Source organism: Macrosteles quadrilineatus, unplaced genomic scaffold (assembly GCF_028750875.1).
Source record: "Macrosteles quadrilineatus isolate MER2022 unplaced genomic scaffold, UCM_ALF_1.0 Scaffold_8__2_contigs__length_117827958, whole genome shotgun sequence".
Classification (NCBI taxonomy): Eukaryota; Metazoa; Arthropoda; class Insecta; order Hemiptera; family Cicadellidae; genus Macrosteles; species Macrosteles quadrilineatus.
The window spans coordinates 16,869,189-16,887,987 of NW_026542601.1; the positions used below are offsets into that span (position 1 = coordinate 16,869,189).

General features: G+C 33.4%; 2 protein-coding genes across 4 annotated transcripts in view; one reads left to right on the forward strand and one right to left on the reverse strand.

The window, feature by feature from the left end:
• Positions 1-6,008: 6,008 nt before the first annotated feature.
• On the forward strand, positions 6,009-7,638 carry LOC128999715 (uncharacterized). The gene is made up of 3 exons (XM_054426359.1): positions 6,009-6,499; positions 6,714-6,874; positions 7,344-7,638. Exons 1-3 carry the CDS (start codon positions 6,016-6,018, stop codon positions 7,545-7,547), a joined length of 849 nt encoding a protein of 282 aa, XP_054282334.1. The 5' UTR covers positions 6,009-6,015; the 3' UTR covers positions 7,548-7,638.
• A 1,952-nt stretch (positions 7,639-9,590) lies between these two features.
• Positions 9,591-18,799, reverse strand: part of LOC128999714 (neither inactivation nor afterpotential protein C) — a 35,329-nt gene continuing 26,120 nt past the window's right edge. For 2 of the 3 annotated variants that reach the window (XM_054426357.1, XM_054426356.1), the window contains exons 22-30: positions 16,218-16,325; positions 15,827-15,877; positions 15,459-15,589; positions 13,841-14,040; positions 13,197-13,279; positions 12,576-12,697; positions 11,910-12,139; positions 11,173-11,293; positions 9,591-9,949 (exon numbers count right to left, since the gene is read on the reverse strand). In XM_054426357.1, the coding sequence (XP_054282332.1) occupies positions 9,599-9,949; positions 11,173-11,293; positions 11,910-12,139; positions 12,576-12,697; positions 13,197-13,279; positions 13,841-14,040; positions 15,459-15,589; positions 15,827-15,877; positions 16,218-16,325 (1,397 nt within the window). In that variant the 3' untranslated portion in view covers positions 9,591-9,598. The remainder of the gene's footprint in view (positions 9,950-11,172; positions 11,294-11,909; positions 12,140-12,575; positions 12,698-13,196; positions 13,280-13,840; positions 14,041-15,458; positions 15,590-15,826; positions 15,878-16,217; positions 16,326-18,799) is intronic. The other variant, XM_054426358.1, reaches the window with a different exon arrangement.

An 18,799-nucleotide genomic window follows, 5' to 3' on the forward strand; every position in this document is an offset into this window, starting at 1 on the left:
TCTTACTCATTTTTCAGGCGTATACCATTGTTGTTTTAGCATATTTAGATATTTACCAGTATAATTTATTTTTTATCAATCACTAGACCTTGTGTAGATTTTTTTTATTTTGATAATGCAAAATTAAAACAAATACGCAATTTAATCACCTAAGTAAATTATTAACCGTTTACCCATATACATTATACTATATTTTATGACAAAATCGTCACATTTTCACCAATTTTACGAGCTAATGGCCTTTAATTAATACAGAGTCAAACCTACTGTAAACAGCTGGCCACTAAGTGGTTAGGCGTTTCTCGTCGGGTTTTTATTTCACCACTCCATTAACAAGACTAATACCTCCGATTTCCCTGATGCATATTTTACCTTTTTTTACTTTGAAGTTTACGCTGGATGGATTCAGCCTTTTACAACCTGAATTTTAAACCGTTATAAATATTTCTTTTCGTCCTTTTTGCCATCGGTTGTTTTTGTTTATTGCCATTGATTAAGCTTTCTGGGTAGTATATACATATACACTATCAGGTGTTTTTAAACTATTGCGAATAAAGTTTTTCTTTTACAATTTTGATTCCATTTCAATGGCATAAAACAATAGCCAAGAAGTTGTCAGATAAGTTTTTGCGCTTAAAAAATTAGAATTTTAGTATATGTTTTGTAGTATTACATTTGAAAGTAAATGTTGTGATTTAAAATGTTTTTAAAAAATCTGTAAGCTCATCACAGAATTTATATTTTGTTTATTTTATATGACAGGCCATTTAATCTCTCAAAATATGTAGCTGAAGAATATAACTATATAACTCTAATGCTATTGTTTATCAATTAACTTAGTTCATGGAAAATTTATGACATAAATTACAATTTGTAAAATCATACCATCTGTACTTTTAGCCTTATAAAAATGTTCAGGCCTGTTATCATTATTAACATTTTGCATTTTATTTATTAAAATTAATTTAAGATGTGGTCAGTTCAATTTGTTGAGTGGTGTTAGATTTCATATTCAATCCATAAAACAGAAACACCCCGAGATAGAACCAATATTCTGCCCTTTCCCGGACAATTTTCATCTCATGAATAAACCATTGCACCTTCAAAGTCCACTTCACTCTTTTATTCTTTCCGAATTTATTATTCATAACAGCCAAACATTCATAATAACCAATTCAACTCGCAAATTAACTTCACTTTTTTCTCTTTTTAACGTTAGAAAATAAACCACCATCAAGTGTCTGATGTTTATAAAGTAAAAAGTAAAATAAAGTAAAATATTTTCCACTATTAGACAATGGACTAAAATTAAAAAGGTTTATTGGACAGATAAACATAAAAATGAATTCAAAAGTGTAATACCCTGCCGCAGCAAACCTGCAGACTAAGAGAATTTACATTTTTCTGGTTGGATTTACATCAAAATGTTTCCTAAAATATGTCAGATTTTGGTCTTTTTAGTGGTTATTTTGTAGAATATTAATCGCTTAGTATGAAATAAATAAATTTGATCAAATGATAAAATATTAAATTTAAAGTTTTTAAATTTGTTCTGTAAGTATTAAGCGTACATCGAGGCCCTTATTACAGTGAATCTGCAATATTTTTATAAGCTGTACAAAACGGCTTAAAAATAAATTGGAAACATATGTTTAGAAAGTCAAAAAAGGAAAAACTCCCGTTTTATTCCCATTTTTATTGTCCAATAATTCTGTTTGGGGAACTAGTTCGAATAAACGTTTGTGCATATTTCATGAAAATCGAATGATTTCTGCTTGAGTTACCATGCTAATGGACACACATCAATGAATACATGTATTCATTGCACATACACGCCAATAATCATTCACAATCATTCAATCACTTGATAAATTACAATTAACATTTGGAGCCGCATGAAGCAAGTTGACCAGCAGCACCCAAACCTTGGAAAGGCCTTTAAAAATAAATCAAAGAACGGGGTGAAGCCCTGAAGGAAATTAACTTTTTAATTACCGTTACCCGTGCGCTAGATTATAACGCCTTAATCGTGAAAAGGGTCGTTACAGAGAAAATCTTTATTGTAGTAAGTGTACAGATTTGAGGTAAGTCTTAAAACCCCTCTCATTTTAACCTTCAACAAATGATTTCAAAAAGGGGAAATGAAAAGGAAACTGGCATCATTTATTTGTTGTTCTGCCATCTTGTACCTCCTTTGCAAAAACTCTATCAAATAAATAATTTTAACTATTCTTCATTTTTTTTTTTTAAGACAGAAACAACAAGAAACTGATGTTAAAATTTAACTTACCTTAAGGTAACTATGAATTAAAATGTATATTTAAGTAGTTGAACTTTTCTGACAACCTGACAACTCTCGAGCGACAGTTGAGAGATTAAAAAACTTTCTTCTTATAGCCAAAGTTTGCGGACAAGACAAAAACTTGGCCTTGTTTATTTTGGTCTTTCTTTTTTAACAAAACATTTTAAACTATTCAGCTTCCTTTCGTTTTCACAAACACTTTCTATTAAAATACGTATGAATTTAAAGTATTTAATAGATAAACATTGGTTTAAAGTATATGTTTTTTGTTTTACCATATTCGCGTGAATTTTAAATATCCTAAACAATACGTTATCGTGAAAGACAATTCAAGGATGAATTTCCATCTGCAAAAATCTTTTTAAAATTCCCTACTAATGGTATACCAAAGTATAGTTAGTCTGATCATGCAAATTTATGTAGGTATTCCTATTAACTGAATGAATTCGCCAACAAAAGAAAAACAATGATTTAATTTTCCAGTGAAATCATACAGGTTCTACTAGTGCAGTGTTCTGTAATTAGTTTACAGGGCCGTGAATTAAATTCAACTACATTTTGTCAGAAGGTGGATTCAAAATTGTATTTGTCCAGTCAAGTCATTCTTCTGATGTAAAACTGTTTGTTTGATTAAATTTTAAAATCCTGGGAATCTTTGATTATTTACAATTTGAGTTTAAGTTTAATCGGTAATTTTTTCAGTAAAATTATAAACAAATAGGTACTTATCTCTGCATCGTTTCTTTATAAAATAATATGTAGCCTAATGCATAAATAATGTTTTCTTACCAAACCCTGTAATTTTAATACTATATTGTAAACTTTCCACACTCAGGTTTTTGAAGCCAAAACATATAGTATAAACAAGCTTATAATTTCAAATAATTTTATCTCCTTCCGTCAAATCTTTTATTTTAAAGTAAATTCCGTAAGGCTCAGTTCATTTACCAAACTAGATACAATAAAGTGATTCCTAAATAAAAAATTCGATTACCTGTACTGCAATATTACAATAAATAATTATACAATAAAACCGATAATTTCAAGCACTATGCAATATTATAGACAAAATGAGGCTCTATTTAATTTAATAATAATGGTTTAATTTAATTTAAATTAAACCATTATTATTGTTGCTGTATGGTCCAGAGGCTACCCATCATAAAAATGTAATTTAAGTATTAATATCCTGTGGCAGAAATGTGTTTAAACTCCATCACATGGCAGATGGAGCCATCCTTTGATAAGGTTTTCATTTTATCACAAGCTAATCTAAATTAAATTTCCTTCTGTTAAGAAACACTCGGAATTTGCTTATGATCCCGCTACCGTATTGATTGTTTTTAACAGTTTTCACAGTTTTAAGTTTTTGTAAAAAATTTTGAATTCACTCAAAATCTGTAAAAATACTGTATAAGGTAATCGTGTAAAACTATTTAACCTTGGAAAAAGTACCAATCCTTTTTCTATTTATCCACATATGGTGATAATCCATTCATGTTGTTTTCCTGGACTTCCATGGGATTTCCTTGTTACTCCACTGGTATATTATGCAGTGTTTACATTGTGTGACTACATTATTACAACTAACAATCCTTTACATCGAAATTTTAGCACTCAAGTTGAAAATTTTGCATTCTTTAAACCGTACTTTCGCAAACTGCTTTCTTCGAGAGTATCGAAATTAACTTTTACAGGTTATACGCGGGGGACCAAAATAGCTATTTGGTGTGCAGGTAATAGGGCCTAAAACTTGATTCCCAGGCAAAATTAATCCAGTGCAATATCCATTTACCCTTCAAAATTGTGTTTGTTTAGAACAGTAATTAGGTGAATAGTTCTACTAACTCGTTTACTATAGTGGTTTAAATTACCTGGTTACTGTCCAAAATGATCCTTTGTACTTTGTAACTACTTACTTTGTTACTACTTACTACTTACTTGTTTGTACTTTGTACTGTGTATTAGGCTATCTCACTAATTTACTATAAATTTATTAATTTCACATCTAAACTATATGCTAACTATTGATTTACCTACCCCAATCAGGCAACAGTTGACAAAAAAGGTAGCCTATCAAAAATACATTTGAATAGGGGGGCAAAGCCCTAAAGGAATAACACTTTTAATTGCCATTCGCAGCCCCACTATATCATAATACAGTCTAACCTTGATATAACGAACCTCGATACAACGAATTCCTTGATATAACGAATTTTTTTAAATCCCCTAGAACTCTTCATAAGACACAATGCATATTTTACCTCTACATAACGAACAAACCATAACAACGACCTTGATTTAACGAATTTTCGTGATTTCGGCTAAAATAACACACCTCAATATAGCGAATTTATCATTGTCAGAACCTCTACATTGCGAATTTAACCTCTGCATAACGAATTGTCTACGTCCTTCCCTCGATATAACAAATCCCCCACCCCTTTATTGTTTTTGAAAAATCTGTTTCTTTATCAAATGGAATGGAAAGGTGACGTCATCGCTTGCGCTAACATTTGTCTGCTCCGTTTTATGTGGTTTTACACATCTCTGTCTGCTTTCGCTGCGCGCGCTATGTTGCAACTGAGAACTGATTTCATTCACTGAGGACTGATGACGACGTAATGTTTAGTAAGCTGTGATTGGGCGATAAGTAACTATGGTGAATTGTACAGTTTTTGGATGAAGAGAAACCTAAGAAAGAATATAAAAACAAAACCAAAGAGAAAGAATAGCAACATCGTTATTTTAACATTCCTTTTTCGAGTGTTTTTATTATCTTTAAGTTGGCTATGATTATACACTTTTATAATGTCTTATCTAATAATTTACTGTATTGTTTTCAATACGATTTGTTTCAACTAGCAACACCAATGCTATAGTTAATGATTATTATTGACATTCCTCTGTTGTGATAAATCAGTACTGTACTGTAAGTAGCCTACCGGCCTATCACGAGCAGTACCTAGCTTACAAAACTTTCTACTACTGTTTTGTTTTGTTCTTTACATGCTTTATGACTACGCAATACAGTGTTTGGCTAGGTTTTAGGAGGGTTAGAACAAGCTGTGATTTTAAACTTAAGAGTTTTTTAACCTGTACCAAGGTCAATGCCATTGTCATGATTGCGCAATATTCAAGATCCCTCCCCTTTATTATGCCGGATAATTTAGGTTCTACTGTACAATGTACTGTACTGTAAAGTATTGTAGCCTATGCTACTTTAATTGTGTTTTAATGACGTCTAATCCCGACCTATATTGACCGACGCTGGTTCTGAACCTCGACTTAGCGAAATTCCTGCAAACCTAACCTCTATATAACGAACCTCATTTTAACGAAACCCTTGATATAACGAATATTCAGTTCGGTCCCTTCAGATTCGTTATACTGAGGTTGGACTGTATTTCAAATGACACTTAATCGGTAAAATAGGTTTAGTAGGACGGTTGGAAAAGGGATGTAACAGAGAAATCCATTTACTAAATTAAGTATATATATTTGTAAAGTTCTGTAAAACTCATATTTGTATTTACCAAATTTGTTTCTTTATATTTACACGAGTATTGTAAACAAATACATTTATGAATTTACTATGCCAATTCGTCTCACATGCTACGCTTTATGACAACCATGACTTTAAGATTGTTACGCTCTTTCTGTTCAAATATCTTTATAAACAAGCTTATCACATGTCACACTCATTTCAAGTCATGGCTTTCACCGTTCTTGTTTCATGTCTCGTCCTCACCACGGTCGCAGGCGCGGCTGTAGAAACACCCAGTTATGGCACAATCGCTGCACAAGACTTCGCCAAGAATCTGGCTTTGGTCCATCAAAACATGTACACCGGTGCTACAGGGTTGGGTAGCCCTTTGATCAAGCTCGGGGTAGACACTGCTCCAAATCTGGCTCACTTGTACGCTATATTCAACGGAGTGAATGTAAATCCTGCTCTAGCAGCTGCGTTGAAGACTCTCTACGGACAGGCGGCCGTGGGTGGTGGGAAGCTGGCTGGGTCCGCTGCAGTCTCTGGGTCATCGGTGCTTGGGTCCCTAATGAATCTGGCAGGTCATGGTGTTCAGGCGGGTGGTCAGGTGGTAGAAGCATCAGCGAACTCTGGAATCCACCTTGCTGGTAAACTGGGGGATTATGCTGCATCAGGAATTTCTGTAGGAGCAGACATCGGTGCTTCAGGTTAGAACAGTCACTTATTACAAACTTTCGTAATTTACTCAAATTTCTGTGCTCAATTTATGTAGCACCGATAAATTAATCTTGTAATTAAAAATTATTAAATTTGCCTCACCTCCTAGTAACGGTTAATATCTGTTAGTAACGAAGTTAAAGCAAAACTTGTTTGGTACAAATTCTCTATAGAAAAAGTATTGCAAAAACACTTTGATTCCAGGGCTAAAGACAGCAGGTGATACTATGCTGGCTGGATCCGTTGGGGTTAATGTAATCTCTCAAGGTATCGCTGGAGTGTTGGATGCTATTACAGGAAGACTAGTGGCTGCCATCACATCAGCTGAACAAACCGCTTCAAAACTCCTAGACTCTGGTGTCAAGGTAAGTAGACTTTAAGAGGCAGTTATCAGGTTGGGACTGTAGGAGTAGGAGCCAAAGTTGTTCATTCAAAAGTCAGCTTTTAAATTTCATTTTAGATCTTGGTATTCATATGCATGTTAACGAATTTGATATACAAATTTAAATTTAGTGTCACATTAACCACTTCACTTGTGAAAAGTCCTTGATTTCAATGAATGATGTCAATTTATCGAATAAAGTATTAGTTTTTTATGCTTTAAACGATCGTTGGGCAATTTAAGAATTTAATTAACATGATAAGCTACTTGTGGCTGTGCAAGACTAAGATTTATGAGGATCCATCCTAAAGATGACACGTTTTACTCTTGAATGATTAAAATTGTTATTTGCAAAGCAAAAATCTTGTAAAATTTCTAAATCATAAGCTATCTTACACAATTTGTTTATAATTATAATATACAATACATTTACTCCTGATTGTATGTTGCAGGTGTTAGAGAATGGTGCTTTACAATTCGCTGACAAAACCAATGAGAACGTGTACAAGGGCCTGGTTGCATACGTCCAGATCTTGAACCATATTCAGAACCTCTTTAATCAGCTGGCAACAGCCATTTCAAGCATCGCTAACCTCAGCGTGTCTTCATCCTCTACATCCTCAGCAAGTTCTGCCTCTACCACTACTTCAAGCTGACCCACCATTTACCACACTTTTGTTCTGTAAAAAGTGTCACTATAATAAATACAATTACCAAAACGATTTTTATAGGCCTGAAAATTTTTGTTTGTAAATGATTTGGTTGTATACGTTATTTTTAAGTAAAATATTTTTTACTTGTAATTAATATAAGATTGAGACATTAATGTATGTTAAGTAATAACATTTATAGATGGATATTTTTAATAAATTAAATGTAAAAGTAAAGTCTACATAACAGTTTGATATGGTACAGTTATTTCCCTATGTAAATTGTTATAGTTTATTTTTTTCTCTGTCAAGTATCATTACTGAATGTTTTATTTTAAAAGTAAATTCAGCCAGTTTTTTTTTTTTTTCAATAATAAACCATAGATATTTTTATATCTTTTTACAAAATTATTTCGGTTCTAAGAATAGGTGGTGAAAAATTAATAGTTATTGCTTAAAGAAGGTTTCCATTTTGATATAACAAAGTAATTAAGTTTTCATTGAATGAATTATTTACTCCAAATAAATTTCCTTTAATTCTTGAAGAGAAAACATTTTTAGTTTGGAATAAAATTCACTTAGCAACGGCTACAACCTTATCAGATTGAAGGGAGTAAAATATTCAATTGAAATGCAAAATTTCAATCATTTCGTAAATCTCCCAAAAACCAACTGATAGGATAGTCAAAGCATTCTGTGGATTTACAATTCAAATTTATGTATACAGCAGTCAGTGGCATTAGCATAGTTATTGTTGGGAATAACTGGTGTACCCAGAGAGTAATTGTTCATATCAGGTCAGGTGAACAGATACAAAAGGCAAAGTTATTGTCATCCATTAGCATTCATCACATACATGGTGAAGTAATTTGTCATGAAACCGAATGTTTGCATTTGATACAGAAATTGCATTTAGAGTTTCATAAAATAAAAATGTATAACAGTTAAAGGTGTGCCTGAATCAGGATTGTTCAAGTTGGTTAGTTAAATTTTCCTAGTTAAAGATAGAATAAAGGTTTTGACGATTTTACTGGGAATTCCTTCTAACTTTTACTTAATAGTTTTTTTTTACAAAAACCAATTAAATTCTTATTATATTAGGATTTATGGATTGATGACAGGAAAATCTATGTTTGATTTATTTGCCTATGAAATTTTATCATTTTATAATATGTAAAATATGATTATTTAGAATGAAATTTTTCTGTACAAGATGAAACCATCTTGCCAAGTGCAAAAACAAAAGACTCATCATGCAGAATTTGTTATTAATGGAAACCCTGATAAAGAATCTCTATGAGAACATTTTTTATTTAAGAGAAATTCTCAATCTGGTTACAGAGAAACAAGTATCACAACTTCTGGAGATTGTATCCACTAGACTTTGCTTATTGGACTTCTTGCTTATAACTTGTGTGTGTTTCTTTTTTGTTAAATTTGTAACAAGATTATTGAAACTATTGAAATATGAAGAAATGGCTAAGTAGGTTATATTGTGGGAAATATTCTTTACAATATTACTGTAAAATATTTTTTGTAGTTTGTGCACTCTCCACTAGCTCATATATTTAGTGGTCCTAATTTTTGGTTAGGAGAAAACTGACGTATTCAAAAAGGGTATAGTCAACAAATGAAGTTCGCAATAAAGTGATTGTAGATGAAAGGAATAAACTAAAATCATCAGTTAAAAATCAAGCTTGCTAAAAAGAACCATCCAAGCATTTTATTTTTATTAGCACTGATCTATGACACAGTAAAAATTACTCCTGGGGAATTCAATATCTCTGATATGGCTATTAAAATCTGGATTGTTGCACTATGTCAAAAAGCAGTAACGATTTGGCAATTGGAGGGGTACAACTACACAAACTGAATTAAATGGTAAAACAAGGATAATAAAAACACAAAACATAGGTTTTGTAATTATTTATTTATATACTTCAACCATCAATAGATATTTCAACCTTTAAAAATCATTACATCAGTGCCTTTCTTGCCAATCTTTCACTCAAAGTTATAAATAAAACTATTTATTTGTTAAATACTTTAAAATGGAATTACAGTTCAGCAACTTGTCCTTGAATGATTATCCCAGGGGCTATTTCGGTAGTAACTTCATCACACCTTGCTTTCTTCACTGACTCCTTGTAGTGATGCGACATGTTTTTGCGACAGTCCCCAGAATCTTGGCGGAGGAATGGTTTCGGTGCTGCGTTCTTATTTCTCATCGCAGAGCTATTATATACCACGTTGTTGTTGTTGTTCATATAACCATTGCTGTTGGACTGACTGACAGACCGCTGCTCTGGAATGACAGGGAATGATCCGTAACCATGGCTGTTAGCCATTTCCATCTCCGGCGAGCGTCGCAGAGACGCCCTGTTGTGGTTGGTCTTCCGCAGCATTGCCTGTGATGGGATAAAGATAATTTTATGCCTGTATACAACATCTTAGGTAGAATTTAAAAAAATCAAAAGATACTTTTATGTTACAATTGTTAAGAAAAAAATTTTAGAACCAAAAATATTGTGTCTCACTATATATGAGGAACTAGGAAGTGTAGTTAAATTGTCTCCAGTTTTTTTCTCAGCTCCTTGTCAAACAATAGTGCATTGTAATGGTGTCAATATGGCAATAAGGCTTTAAACTGAGAAGTTACAGCTGAATAGTAATTTTAAATTTTAATGTCTCAGGAAGAAAATATTTCCAAAAGTCAAAATAAATATACCGTACCTAAGCAAAAAGAGTAAAAAGGGTATAACTGCAACGTACTGCCATGCAATTGCTTTCTAAACATCATCTCTACCTTCTATTTAGGCAGTCAACCCTACATCAATCCAATGCTTCCTAATAAGTAAGTTATTGCTTGATGATTATTTTACAAAAAAAACTCTCCTTCCTCATCTATCAACCAAAAAGTCAGATGCATTTACTTGACACGTCAATGGCATTATGTGAATACAAATTTTCACATTAAGTATCATTATTTTCATACAGTAAAATTTATATTGTGACTGACATATATGTTAATGCATTAAATACTAATACCAGAGCACTAAGAGAAGTTGTTCAGTTGAGTTAGTCATAAGCAAAACATTGCTGACATCCACACAAAATCAATTAGTCATGGTTTAGTCTGAATCTCTTGTAAACAAAGGAATTCAATACTTGTGCACAGTATAAACAACAAATATACAGTATTGGTACAATTTGATGTTAAACATAGTTTTAATTAATTTAGTGAGACATTACACCATTATTCATTTAGAAATTATAAACATGAGTGGTGAGACATTATTTATTTAGTGAGTTATAGTTATGAGTTAGTGACAGTATATAAGTTTTGTTATCTAGTTAGTAATATTTTGCTGTTTCATATTTAAGAAAAGAAAAAAATACAATGTACTTGTCTGTAAATAATTAATGGGAAATAAAATATTATTTCATTTCATTTCATTATTTCATTTCATTTCATTTCATTTCATTTCAGTTATTGATACAGCTTATTTTTAATAAAGTAACTTTTTTTTATTTAGTTTATGGTGTGTTATGGTTTTAACTTAATTTAACCCATTTTGTAATATCTGTTAGATGCAAACTATATATTTGTAAATAAGAAATCTGAAAATACCTGGAAATTAAATGTCGGAGCTTCATCCTCGTTGTCAGACTTGTTGTTGTTTATTTGCTGAAACTTCATCTCCAGTTCCCGGATTGGATTCTGATTTCCGCCAACAGGTTTCAACTTGTCCCTAAAAAGATTTTTCTTCAGTAAATCTAGTTGTGAACTTTTCATTGTAGTTCAAATTAAAATGTTACCCTAATAATTTTTTTGTGGGAGCGGGAGTTTTTTTGACTTTGGTTCATCAAACCACAAGTGGCTATCAGATTAATTCTCCCAGATAACCTCTGTTGTATTTCAAGACCTGCACAAAGGTGTCTCTGGAAAAGAGAACATTATTGGAAATGTCTCTTTACTCAGAGCCAATGAATACAGACCCTCAGAGCATGCCTCCTCTAATACAAGGCCTTGGCGAGACAAAAGTGGAATACCACAGTTCCGGCCCTCTGAAACAGCTGTTGCACTAATAAGATAAATGATAATGGTGCGTCTGCGCAATGTTAATATGTGCTTTCTACTGTCATAACCATAGCAGGCAGGCCGGCCCGACATTGCCACACACCAACCCCTCGGCCTTGTATTAATTAGAGAATATGCTAAGAGCCAAAGAATAATTAAAATGACTATTTGGAAAATTATGGAGAATAATTTTCATTCTTCTTTATTTCAAGTATTTTCCCCCTAAATATTCCACACTAGGGGTATTTTCCATTTTACTCTTGCACTCTATCAAAATTGTAACCTACCTATAGTTGTTGTTGCCACTGTCATTGTTGTACTGTTGATTCACAAAGTTCTTAGATGGACTGGGTGGTTGGTAGCTAGGAGCGGCAGGTCTGTTGAACCCCTTGCTAAAGTCGCTAGATCCCCCAGGCTGGGCGTAGTTGTAGGTTAACTGAGGCGCTGGAGGGGCCACCCGGTCCTTTCTAGAGGCCCTCCTCTGCTTTGGAGTTTTGGTCGTGAAAAAGTGATCACCCTGGAATAAAACACTACTGTTTTGTATGATCAAAATTTCCATAAGACATGTATAACTTCAGGAACTGAGTCTTTATGAAGCTAAACCCATCAAACATTAACTTTATGAAATTATATGAATGAGATCAGCTTATATGGTTAGCAGTATTTTAATGCATTTTAAAATGGGACCGAGAGAAGATCAGAATATTCTTCCCCACTAATATTTTAAAGCAGAAATTCGTTGTTAGAATCATGTACTGTAAATACAAATATAAACTGTGATCTTGTTTAGCAATGCAATGATAGATATAAAAATATTACTTTCAACAAGAAACTGGCACAATATCATGAGGAAGGTCAATATAACTTGATAAGGCTTCCCTTTATTGTACACAATTTACGTTTCCATGAAACACACAAAAGTTCTGTCAGAGATATAAGAGTTTTAGAATTACCTTCCTGTACGGCTGGCCGGAGTACACCACTTCCACGTAGTTAGGGTCCCGAGTGTACGGAGTTTGGATGAAGCCAAACACATCTCCTCCCTCCTCCACCGGTAATCCTCGGTTTTCCAACTCTAAACATGTAAATTTTAAAATACGAGTATGATACTAGTATGATTGGTCCTTATGTTACTTTTCAATTTATCAAGTTATAATATCACTACATTTTGGTCTAGTTAAAAGTTTTTTGTTTATATCACAGAGGAAGTAAGGTACAGAGGAAACACGCTTATGGGACGACCGTTCATTTTCAGCTCTAGTATGTTCATGATGTGTCGGAAGTATACTTGTGACGAGCAGTGAAGAACCAGAATAGCGAAAAAATTCCTATCGCACTGGACACAGGGTCTTCCTCCACCATGAGAGCTTTAGTATATGAGGACAAGGAGAGCGGTGTTGGACCTTTCCCTAGACACCAGCACTAGTGCTGGATACCGCTTAAGTGTACCATTGCTTCCTCTGGAACCTTACTTCTCTGTGTTTAGATATTATATAAATATTTTCATAAGATTCTTAAAGATTTGACAGCCAAGAATGGTAATTTTAAAATTAGATTTTCATTTCTAATATTACCTGAAGTTCTTCCACCGGGAGACAAGAGCCTTGACCTTCTCTTGTATGGGTCGTCCCACGGAGCATCATCTTTGGTTAGAGTTCTATAAACATGGCAGGAATAAAATGTGAATAACAATACCAATATTATAATCATGCAGCAACAAAAGTTTTAATCGGAGCATTACTAATAAAATATATTGGCGTCCCCATCTTAAATAATTGATAATTGATAATTGTTACTGTACAAGAAGTTAACTATGTGTTTGTCCAAGTAAAATCCTTAATTATTACTTCGGTAACCACTAACCAGGTAATTAACCTCTGGTATAGTATAATTATTAGGTAATCCACAAAAGGACTATGAAGTAAAATTAAGATTTCCAGTTTTTACAATGAAAATTATGTTGAATCGTGTGACTATAAAAATGTATTGTTTGTAATGCAAATTTTACAAATGTGTTTTTACTTAGTACAGACAAGAAATTAAAATAATCACAAGACAATAGTTATATTTTTATACTTTTTTCAAGAAAACCCCTCAACTAGACCTTACCGGACCTACTCGTCTATTATTTCATCAAGACAGTGAAGGACCATTAAAATGAAGGTTAAATGTGCAACCCAGTTGTGACTGCAGTAGAAATAATGATCAAAAGTATTACCTTTTTCCCATTGTGTTGCACAAGTATGAAGAATCGACAAATGGCATGTCGTTGAGGCGGAATGGAAGTTTCCACATTCTTGGGGTGAACTTGCCCAGGAACTGAGAAGCTGTTGTGTCAGTCCGAATGTTGTGAAGAGAAACTCTCTCTTTATTGCAGATCTGGAGGGCGCTAACAGCATTCTGGTTGTACAAGTGAACCTGAGACACATTGTTTGTATTTGAGGCTGCTCAAAAGGATAGTACAGATATTTCTTTGACTTACCTACAGAGAAGTATTGAACAGAGGATGCACTCCATGGTACATTTGGTGTCTAGTACAAGTGGTGTCTAGCGCAATGTCCAAGACTGCCCCCCTCGCCCTCATGTACTAGTCTACAATGCTCACAGTGGAGCGGGATGTGTGAAAGGGATTTGTACCCTGAGTGTGACAAGGGATTTGTACCGTGAGTGTGACAAGCTATTTTTACCCTGGGTGTGACAAGGGTTTTTACCCTGAGTGTGACAAGGGATTTGTACCCTGAGTGTGAAAGGGATTTGTACCTTGAGTGTGACAAGCGATGTGTACCCTGAGTGTGACAAGGGATTTGTACCCTAAGTGTGACAAGGCCGGGATTTGTACCCTAAGTGTGACAAGGTATGTGTAGGCCTACCCTGAATGTGACAAGGGATTTGTACCCTGAGTGTGACAAGGGATTTTTACCTTGAGTGGGACAAGCTATTTGAACCCTGAGCCCTGTGAGATAGGAATTTCCTCACAGTGTCCCCATTTTCAGCTGTTCCTCGCTTGTTACAAGTATATTTCCCGCACAACACCAGAGTTGAAAGCGTACAGTTGTTCCATAAGCTTGTTTCCTCTGTCCTAACTGTTCTATTACTTACCAAAGCGGGCAACCCAAATCATGAATGTTTTTGCCATCCATTTAGTTTTGCATTTACTCCTGAATTAAGCTAAAAATTCACTGCATCTCTTTCATCTCTTGGTCATCATATTGCAGCCTGGGATGTGTGGTCTTCTACCTTTGGAACCATTTTATACCGAACTATTTGATTATAAGTGTGGAGTCCAACTCCTTTCTGATTACATGGTCAGTCCAAAGTACTCATTTATTTTAGATTTGGAAAGTTGATAAAGGACCTCTTTATTTTCCAAAAGTTTGTGCTCTGAAAATTCCTTGGTCAAAATTGGGTCAAAAACATCAAACAGTAATTTATTTTGGAATACCTTAGTTAATTTTATAATTTGTATAAATCAAAATGTTCACACAATCGGGTGAAGACATAGTGTCAAACAATATCACAGAATAGTTCAATACACATGTGTATTATAGAATATTTTATCATAGAGAATCTAAAAAATGTTTTGAAGTATGGCAATAAGCAAGCTTCCTACTGCCTCAATACTTATAACTGGACTCTTCAGAAAGTGAATAAAGCGCGGAGCAACTGATAGGCAACAAAATGTGATTGCTAAAGCGCACTAAGGGTTTGTAGTCAGTGTATAAACATTTCCTTCTTGTTCAACTTTAAATTTACTTTTACTGTTATTAATAGCCATACATGTATTGTATAGCAAATAATTGAATACAAAACAGAAAAGTAAAAAAAAACTTGCAAACCTGTTGGGACATGTAGACGATTTCTTGATGCTTTGCTGCCCTGTACATCAGCAAAACTTGAAATATGGACTTGGCTTTCCATTTGCGACAAAACTGTTTGATGAAAGTGGCATCCTCATTGTTCATCTTTTCTACAAACCATGAATAAATATTAACATTCCTCTGGATAAAAAAAAATTTGAATTGTTAAGAATTTTATTTATGTTTATGTTCAATAAATGATAATGTGTTGACGTGCGACATGAAAAAGAAATGATTAATCAAATGATCAAATGATTAAATGATTAATCATCCTCGAGACAAAAGAGTCATAGCATTTGTAAAGAAATTGATTATTTTTACAATGAAAATTCTTTGGTTTTACTTACCTCCAGAAAGAAGAGGTTTAATCTCCTTTCTTGCTTGGTAGCCTCTGAACTCTGAAAAATTAACCAATAAATAGTTATAAAAATTAAGACTGGCTAGTGAACGTTGATATTTACAAAGGAAAATAACATTTAAGAAATCTACAAATTATGTAAACTTAAAGTTGATCTGAAAAATTGTTTTTCACTAACTGAAACGGTGTATCTTCAGGGAAATTATAAACTATTTTAAATGAACATGATGCAGTTCACATGAAAACTTTTTTATTCTTTAAACTTTATAAACTTTGGCTTTCTAAGAAAACTCAAAAGTGTTTACAGTTATAGGGACAGCACAACTATCAAATTTGTATCTTTAATCAAGGAAAAATCTCAGGACGAGGTGAACTCTTACGTTTTTGAATTACGAGTGCAGCCTCATCCTGGCTCATTTCAGAGGCTTTTTTAGGTGGACGCGACGGTTGAGGTTTAGGTTGAGATTTAGGACGAGCTTTCTTTTTAGCTGAAATAAAAACACAAAAATAATAACTTTAATTTAGAGTTTCAAAATTAAGATGAATATTTAAAAAAATTCATAGTAAAAATTGTATGTGTCAGGGAAATGCAAGGTGTTTGTGAATGTGTAATTATCATTTATATTTCCTAATGATTCCTGTTCAATAATTTTATAAGTACTAATTTAACTTTTAAAAAGTTACATTCTAGCGAATTTTTCATAATAGGAAATATGCTATTACCATTTTAGGGTCTCATGGTAGATCTGGGCTCAGACGGATTTACTTTTAGCGAATTTCTCATATGGAAGCCATTGTATCTCATTGTAAATTTAACTTTAACCTGGGACCAATTTAATTTTTTGTTTTGAGGTTGCCAGAGGTCAAAAACACTATTCGTTTAAATTCATATGTTGCAAAAACTGACGCCACCAGGTATGCTGTTATTTCATCACTACAGTCTAGTCTGGCTCTCTAATACTGTTGGGAGAGGCGTACCATGTAGTCAACCTCATTGAGCGCCCAATACCAGATTTTTCTCATTTTTGTCACACTGTAATATCTGCACCTAAATGGATGGCCACAGGTATGGGAGTAAGCTCTATTAGTAGAGTAGTTATGTCTCCAAGGTTCCGGGTTCAAATCCTACTAGTCACCAATTACTTTTAGCAGTGTGATGCCACAAACCTCTAGACCTATAGCTTGGAGTAATGTGTTTAACTGTTCTAGGACTAGTGTCATGGTATTTATTTGAAAGCAAAACATAAAAAGATACAGGTATTCCACCATGCCAATTAACCAACCATATTTGTAGCGAAGTTAAGTCTTGAATAAGTTATATCACAGTGTCTTGTTGTGTTACTGACTCAAAACTGTCAATTAAAAGACCAATGGTTAAAAATAATAGGATTCAGTTTCAAACCGGTCAAATATTACAAAGTGAGCTTTTTATATGCCCAGCTACATTTGTCAGTGTTCTGGCGATTGTTGAAGGTAATCCTGCCATGAATCTAAGCTGATATGTCTTACAAAACACAATCATGAGTCTTACACTCATGTTGAAAGTAGCAAACTACGATCACAAAATCAGGTTATCATTTCCTTTAAATCCTGTAGTGTGTTGGACAATAATTATGTTTAAATACGTGTTAACTGTTTTGTTTCAGTTATTCACTGCACTGTGACTCAAGTGGATAAGGATTTCTCTGTTGAATCAATGACATACAATTGCACTACCATGTTTCAATACTAACTGATACCTTATTTATGTTTGACTTAAACTAAGTTCTGAATATTGATTCAGTGCAGTCAGTGGTATAAATTAGACCACTCCATTGAACATAATCTAAAACCTTTGACTCTTGATACAACAACTCATTCCATCTCTGTGTTAAGGTTGTCACCAGTTTTTAATCAAAACTTTCATAGTTGATGTCAGCCACCATAACAGATTTTCCTGTTGTAAATTACTGATTTTAGTTGGATACAGAAACCTTTTGACCAAGTAAACTGGTGGAATGACTTATTGTGAGCTATAGCAACGTTTATGACCCAACATGTCAGCAACAAAAAATTAGGTAGGAATACACTTTTAGACACTAGCGAATTCTGTGACTGACTCACTCACAGACGACGATTCTCGTCTCAGTATATTAATTTTTATTAAAAATGTTGGGACAGCTAGTTCATATAGATGTCTACTTTAGTATCAAGCTATTAGTCAATGGTAAAACCCATTGTATTGCATGAAAATGATCTCAAGTATATTAAACTGCATGTTACCTCTAAAATAATCATCAGCGAATCTTTAGGTGTTGTCATCACATTAAAAGAATGACTTTAAGGTACTTGTGATATGCAATAGGATTATTCAACAATATTTTTGGTGAAGTGGTGCAGAATTCCATACAGTTTATGGCCATGAAATGTTGTTTGTATATTATATTTCTTATCCAGTGTGTGGATTCATAGGTTAAACCACAGAATAACGAATGTTTCACTCATTCTGGAGTAAAACTAAACTGATTTATCATTGCTATTTTAACCAAAAACATGATCTGAACCACACCTGAATTTAAGTCAAAATATACATTATTGTACCTAACTAGATCTAAACCTAATAGAAAGGGATTAGCACTAAGCAAGTATTGTTTATCATACTGAAAACAAGAATGTTGTGAACAAAAATGTTTATTAAGTACATGCTCCAAAACCGGGAGTGTTCATATTCGTATGTGAATAAATCGATTCTCAATATGATAAAAAATGCTTACTTATGCAATAAAACAGTCAAGCCATTCCAAACAACACATTTATTTTCAACAGAGCAAGAATTTTGACATTTCTACAACAACGAATATCAACATCAACAGATCTTGGATGCATCGATCGTCAAAGGTCCAATATAGGTGAATGAAGTCAAAACTTTCATGTTAAGGTAGTTCATATGCTGACTACAGCACAATCTTTAGGTATGTTCACG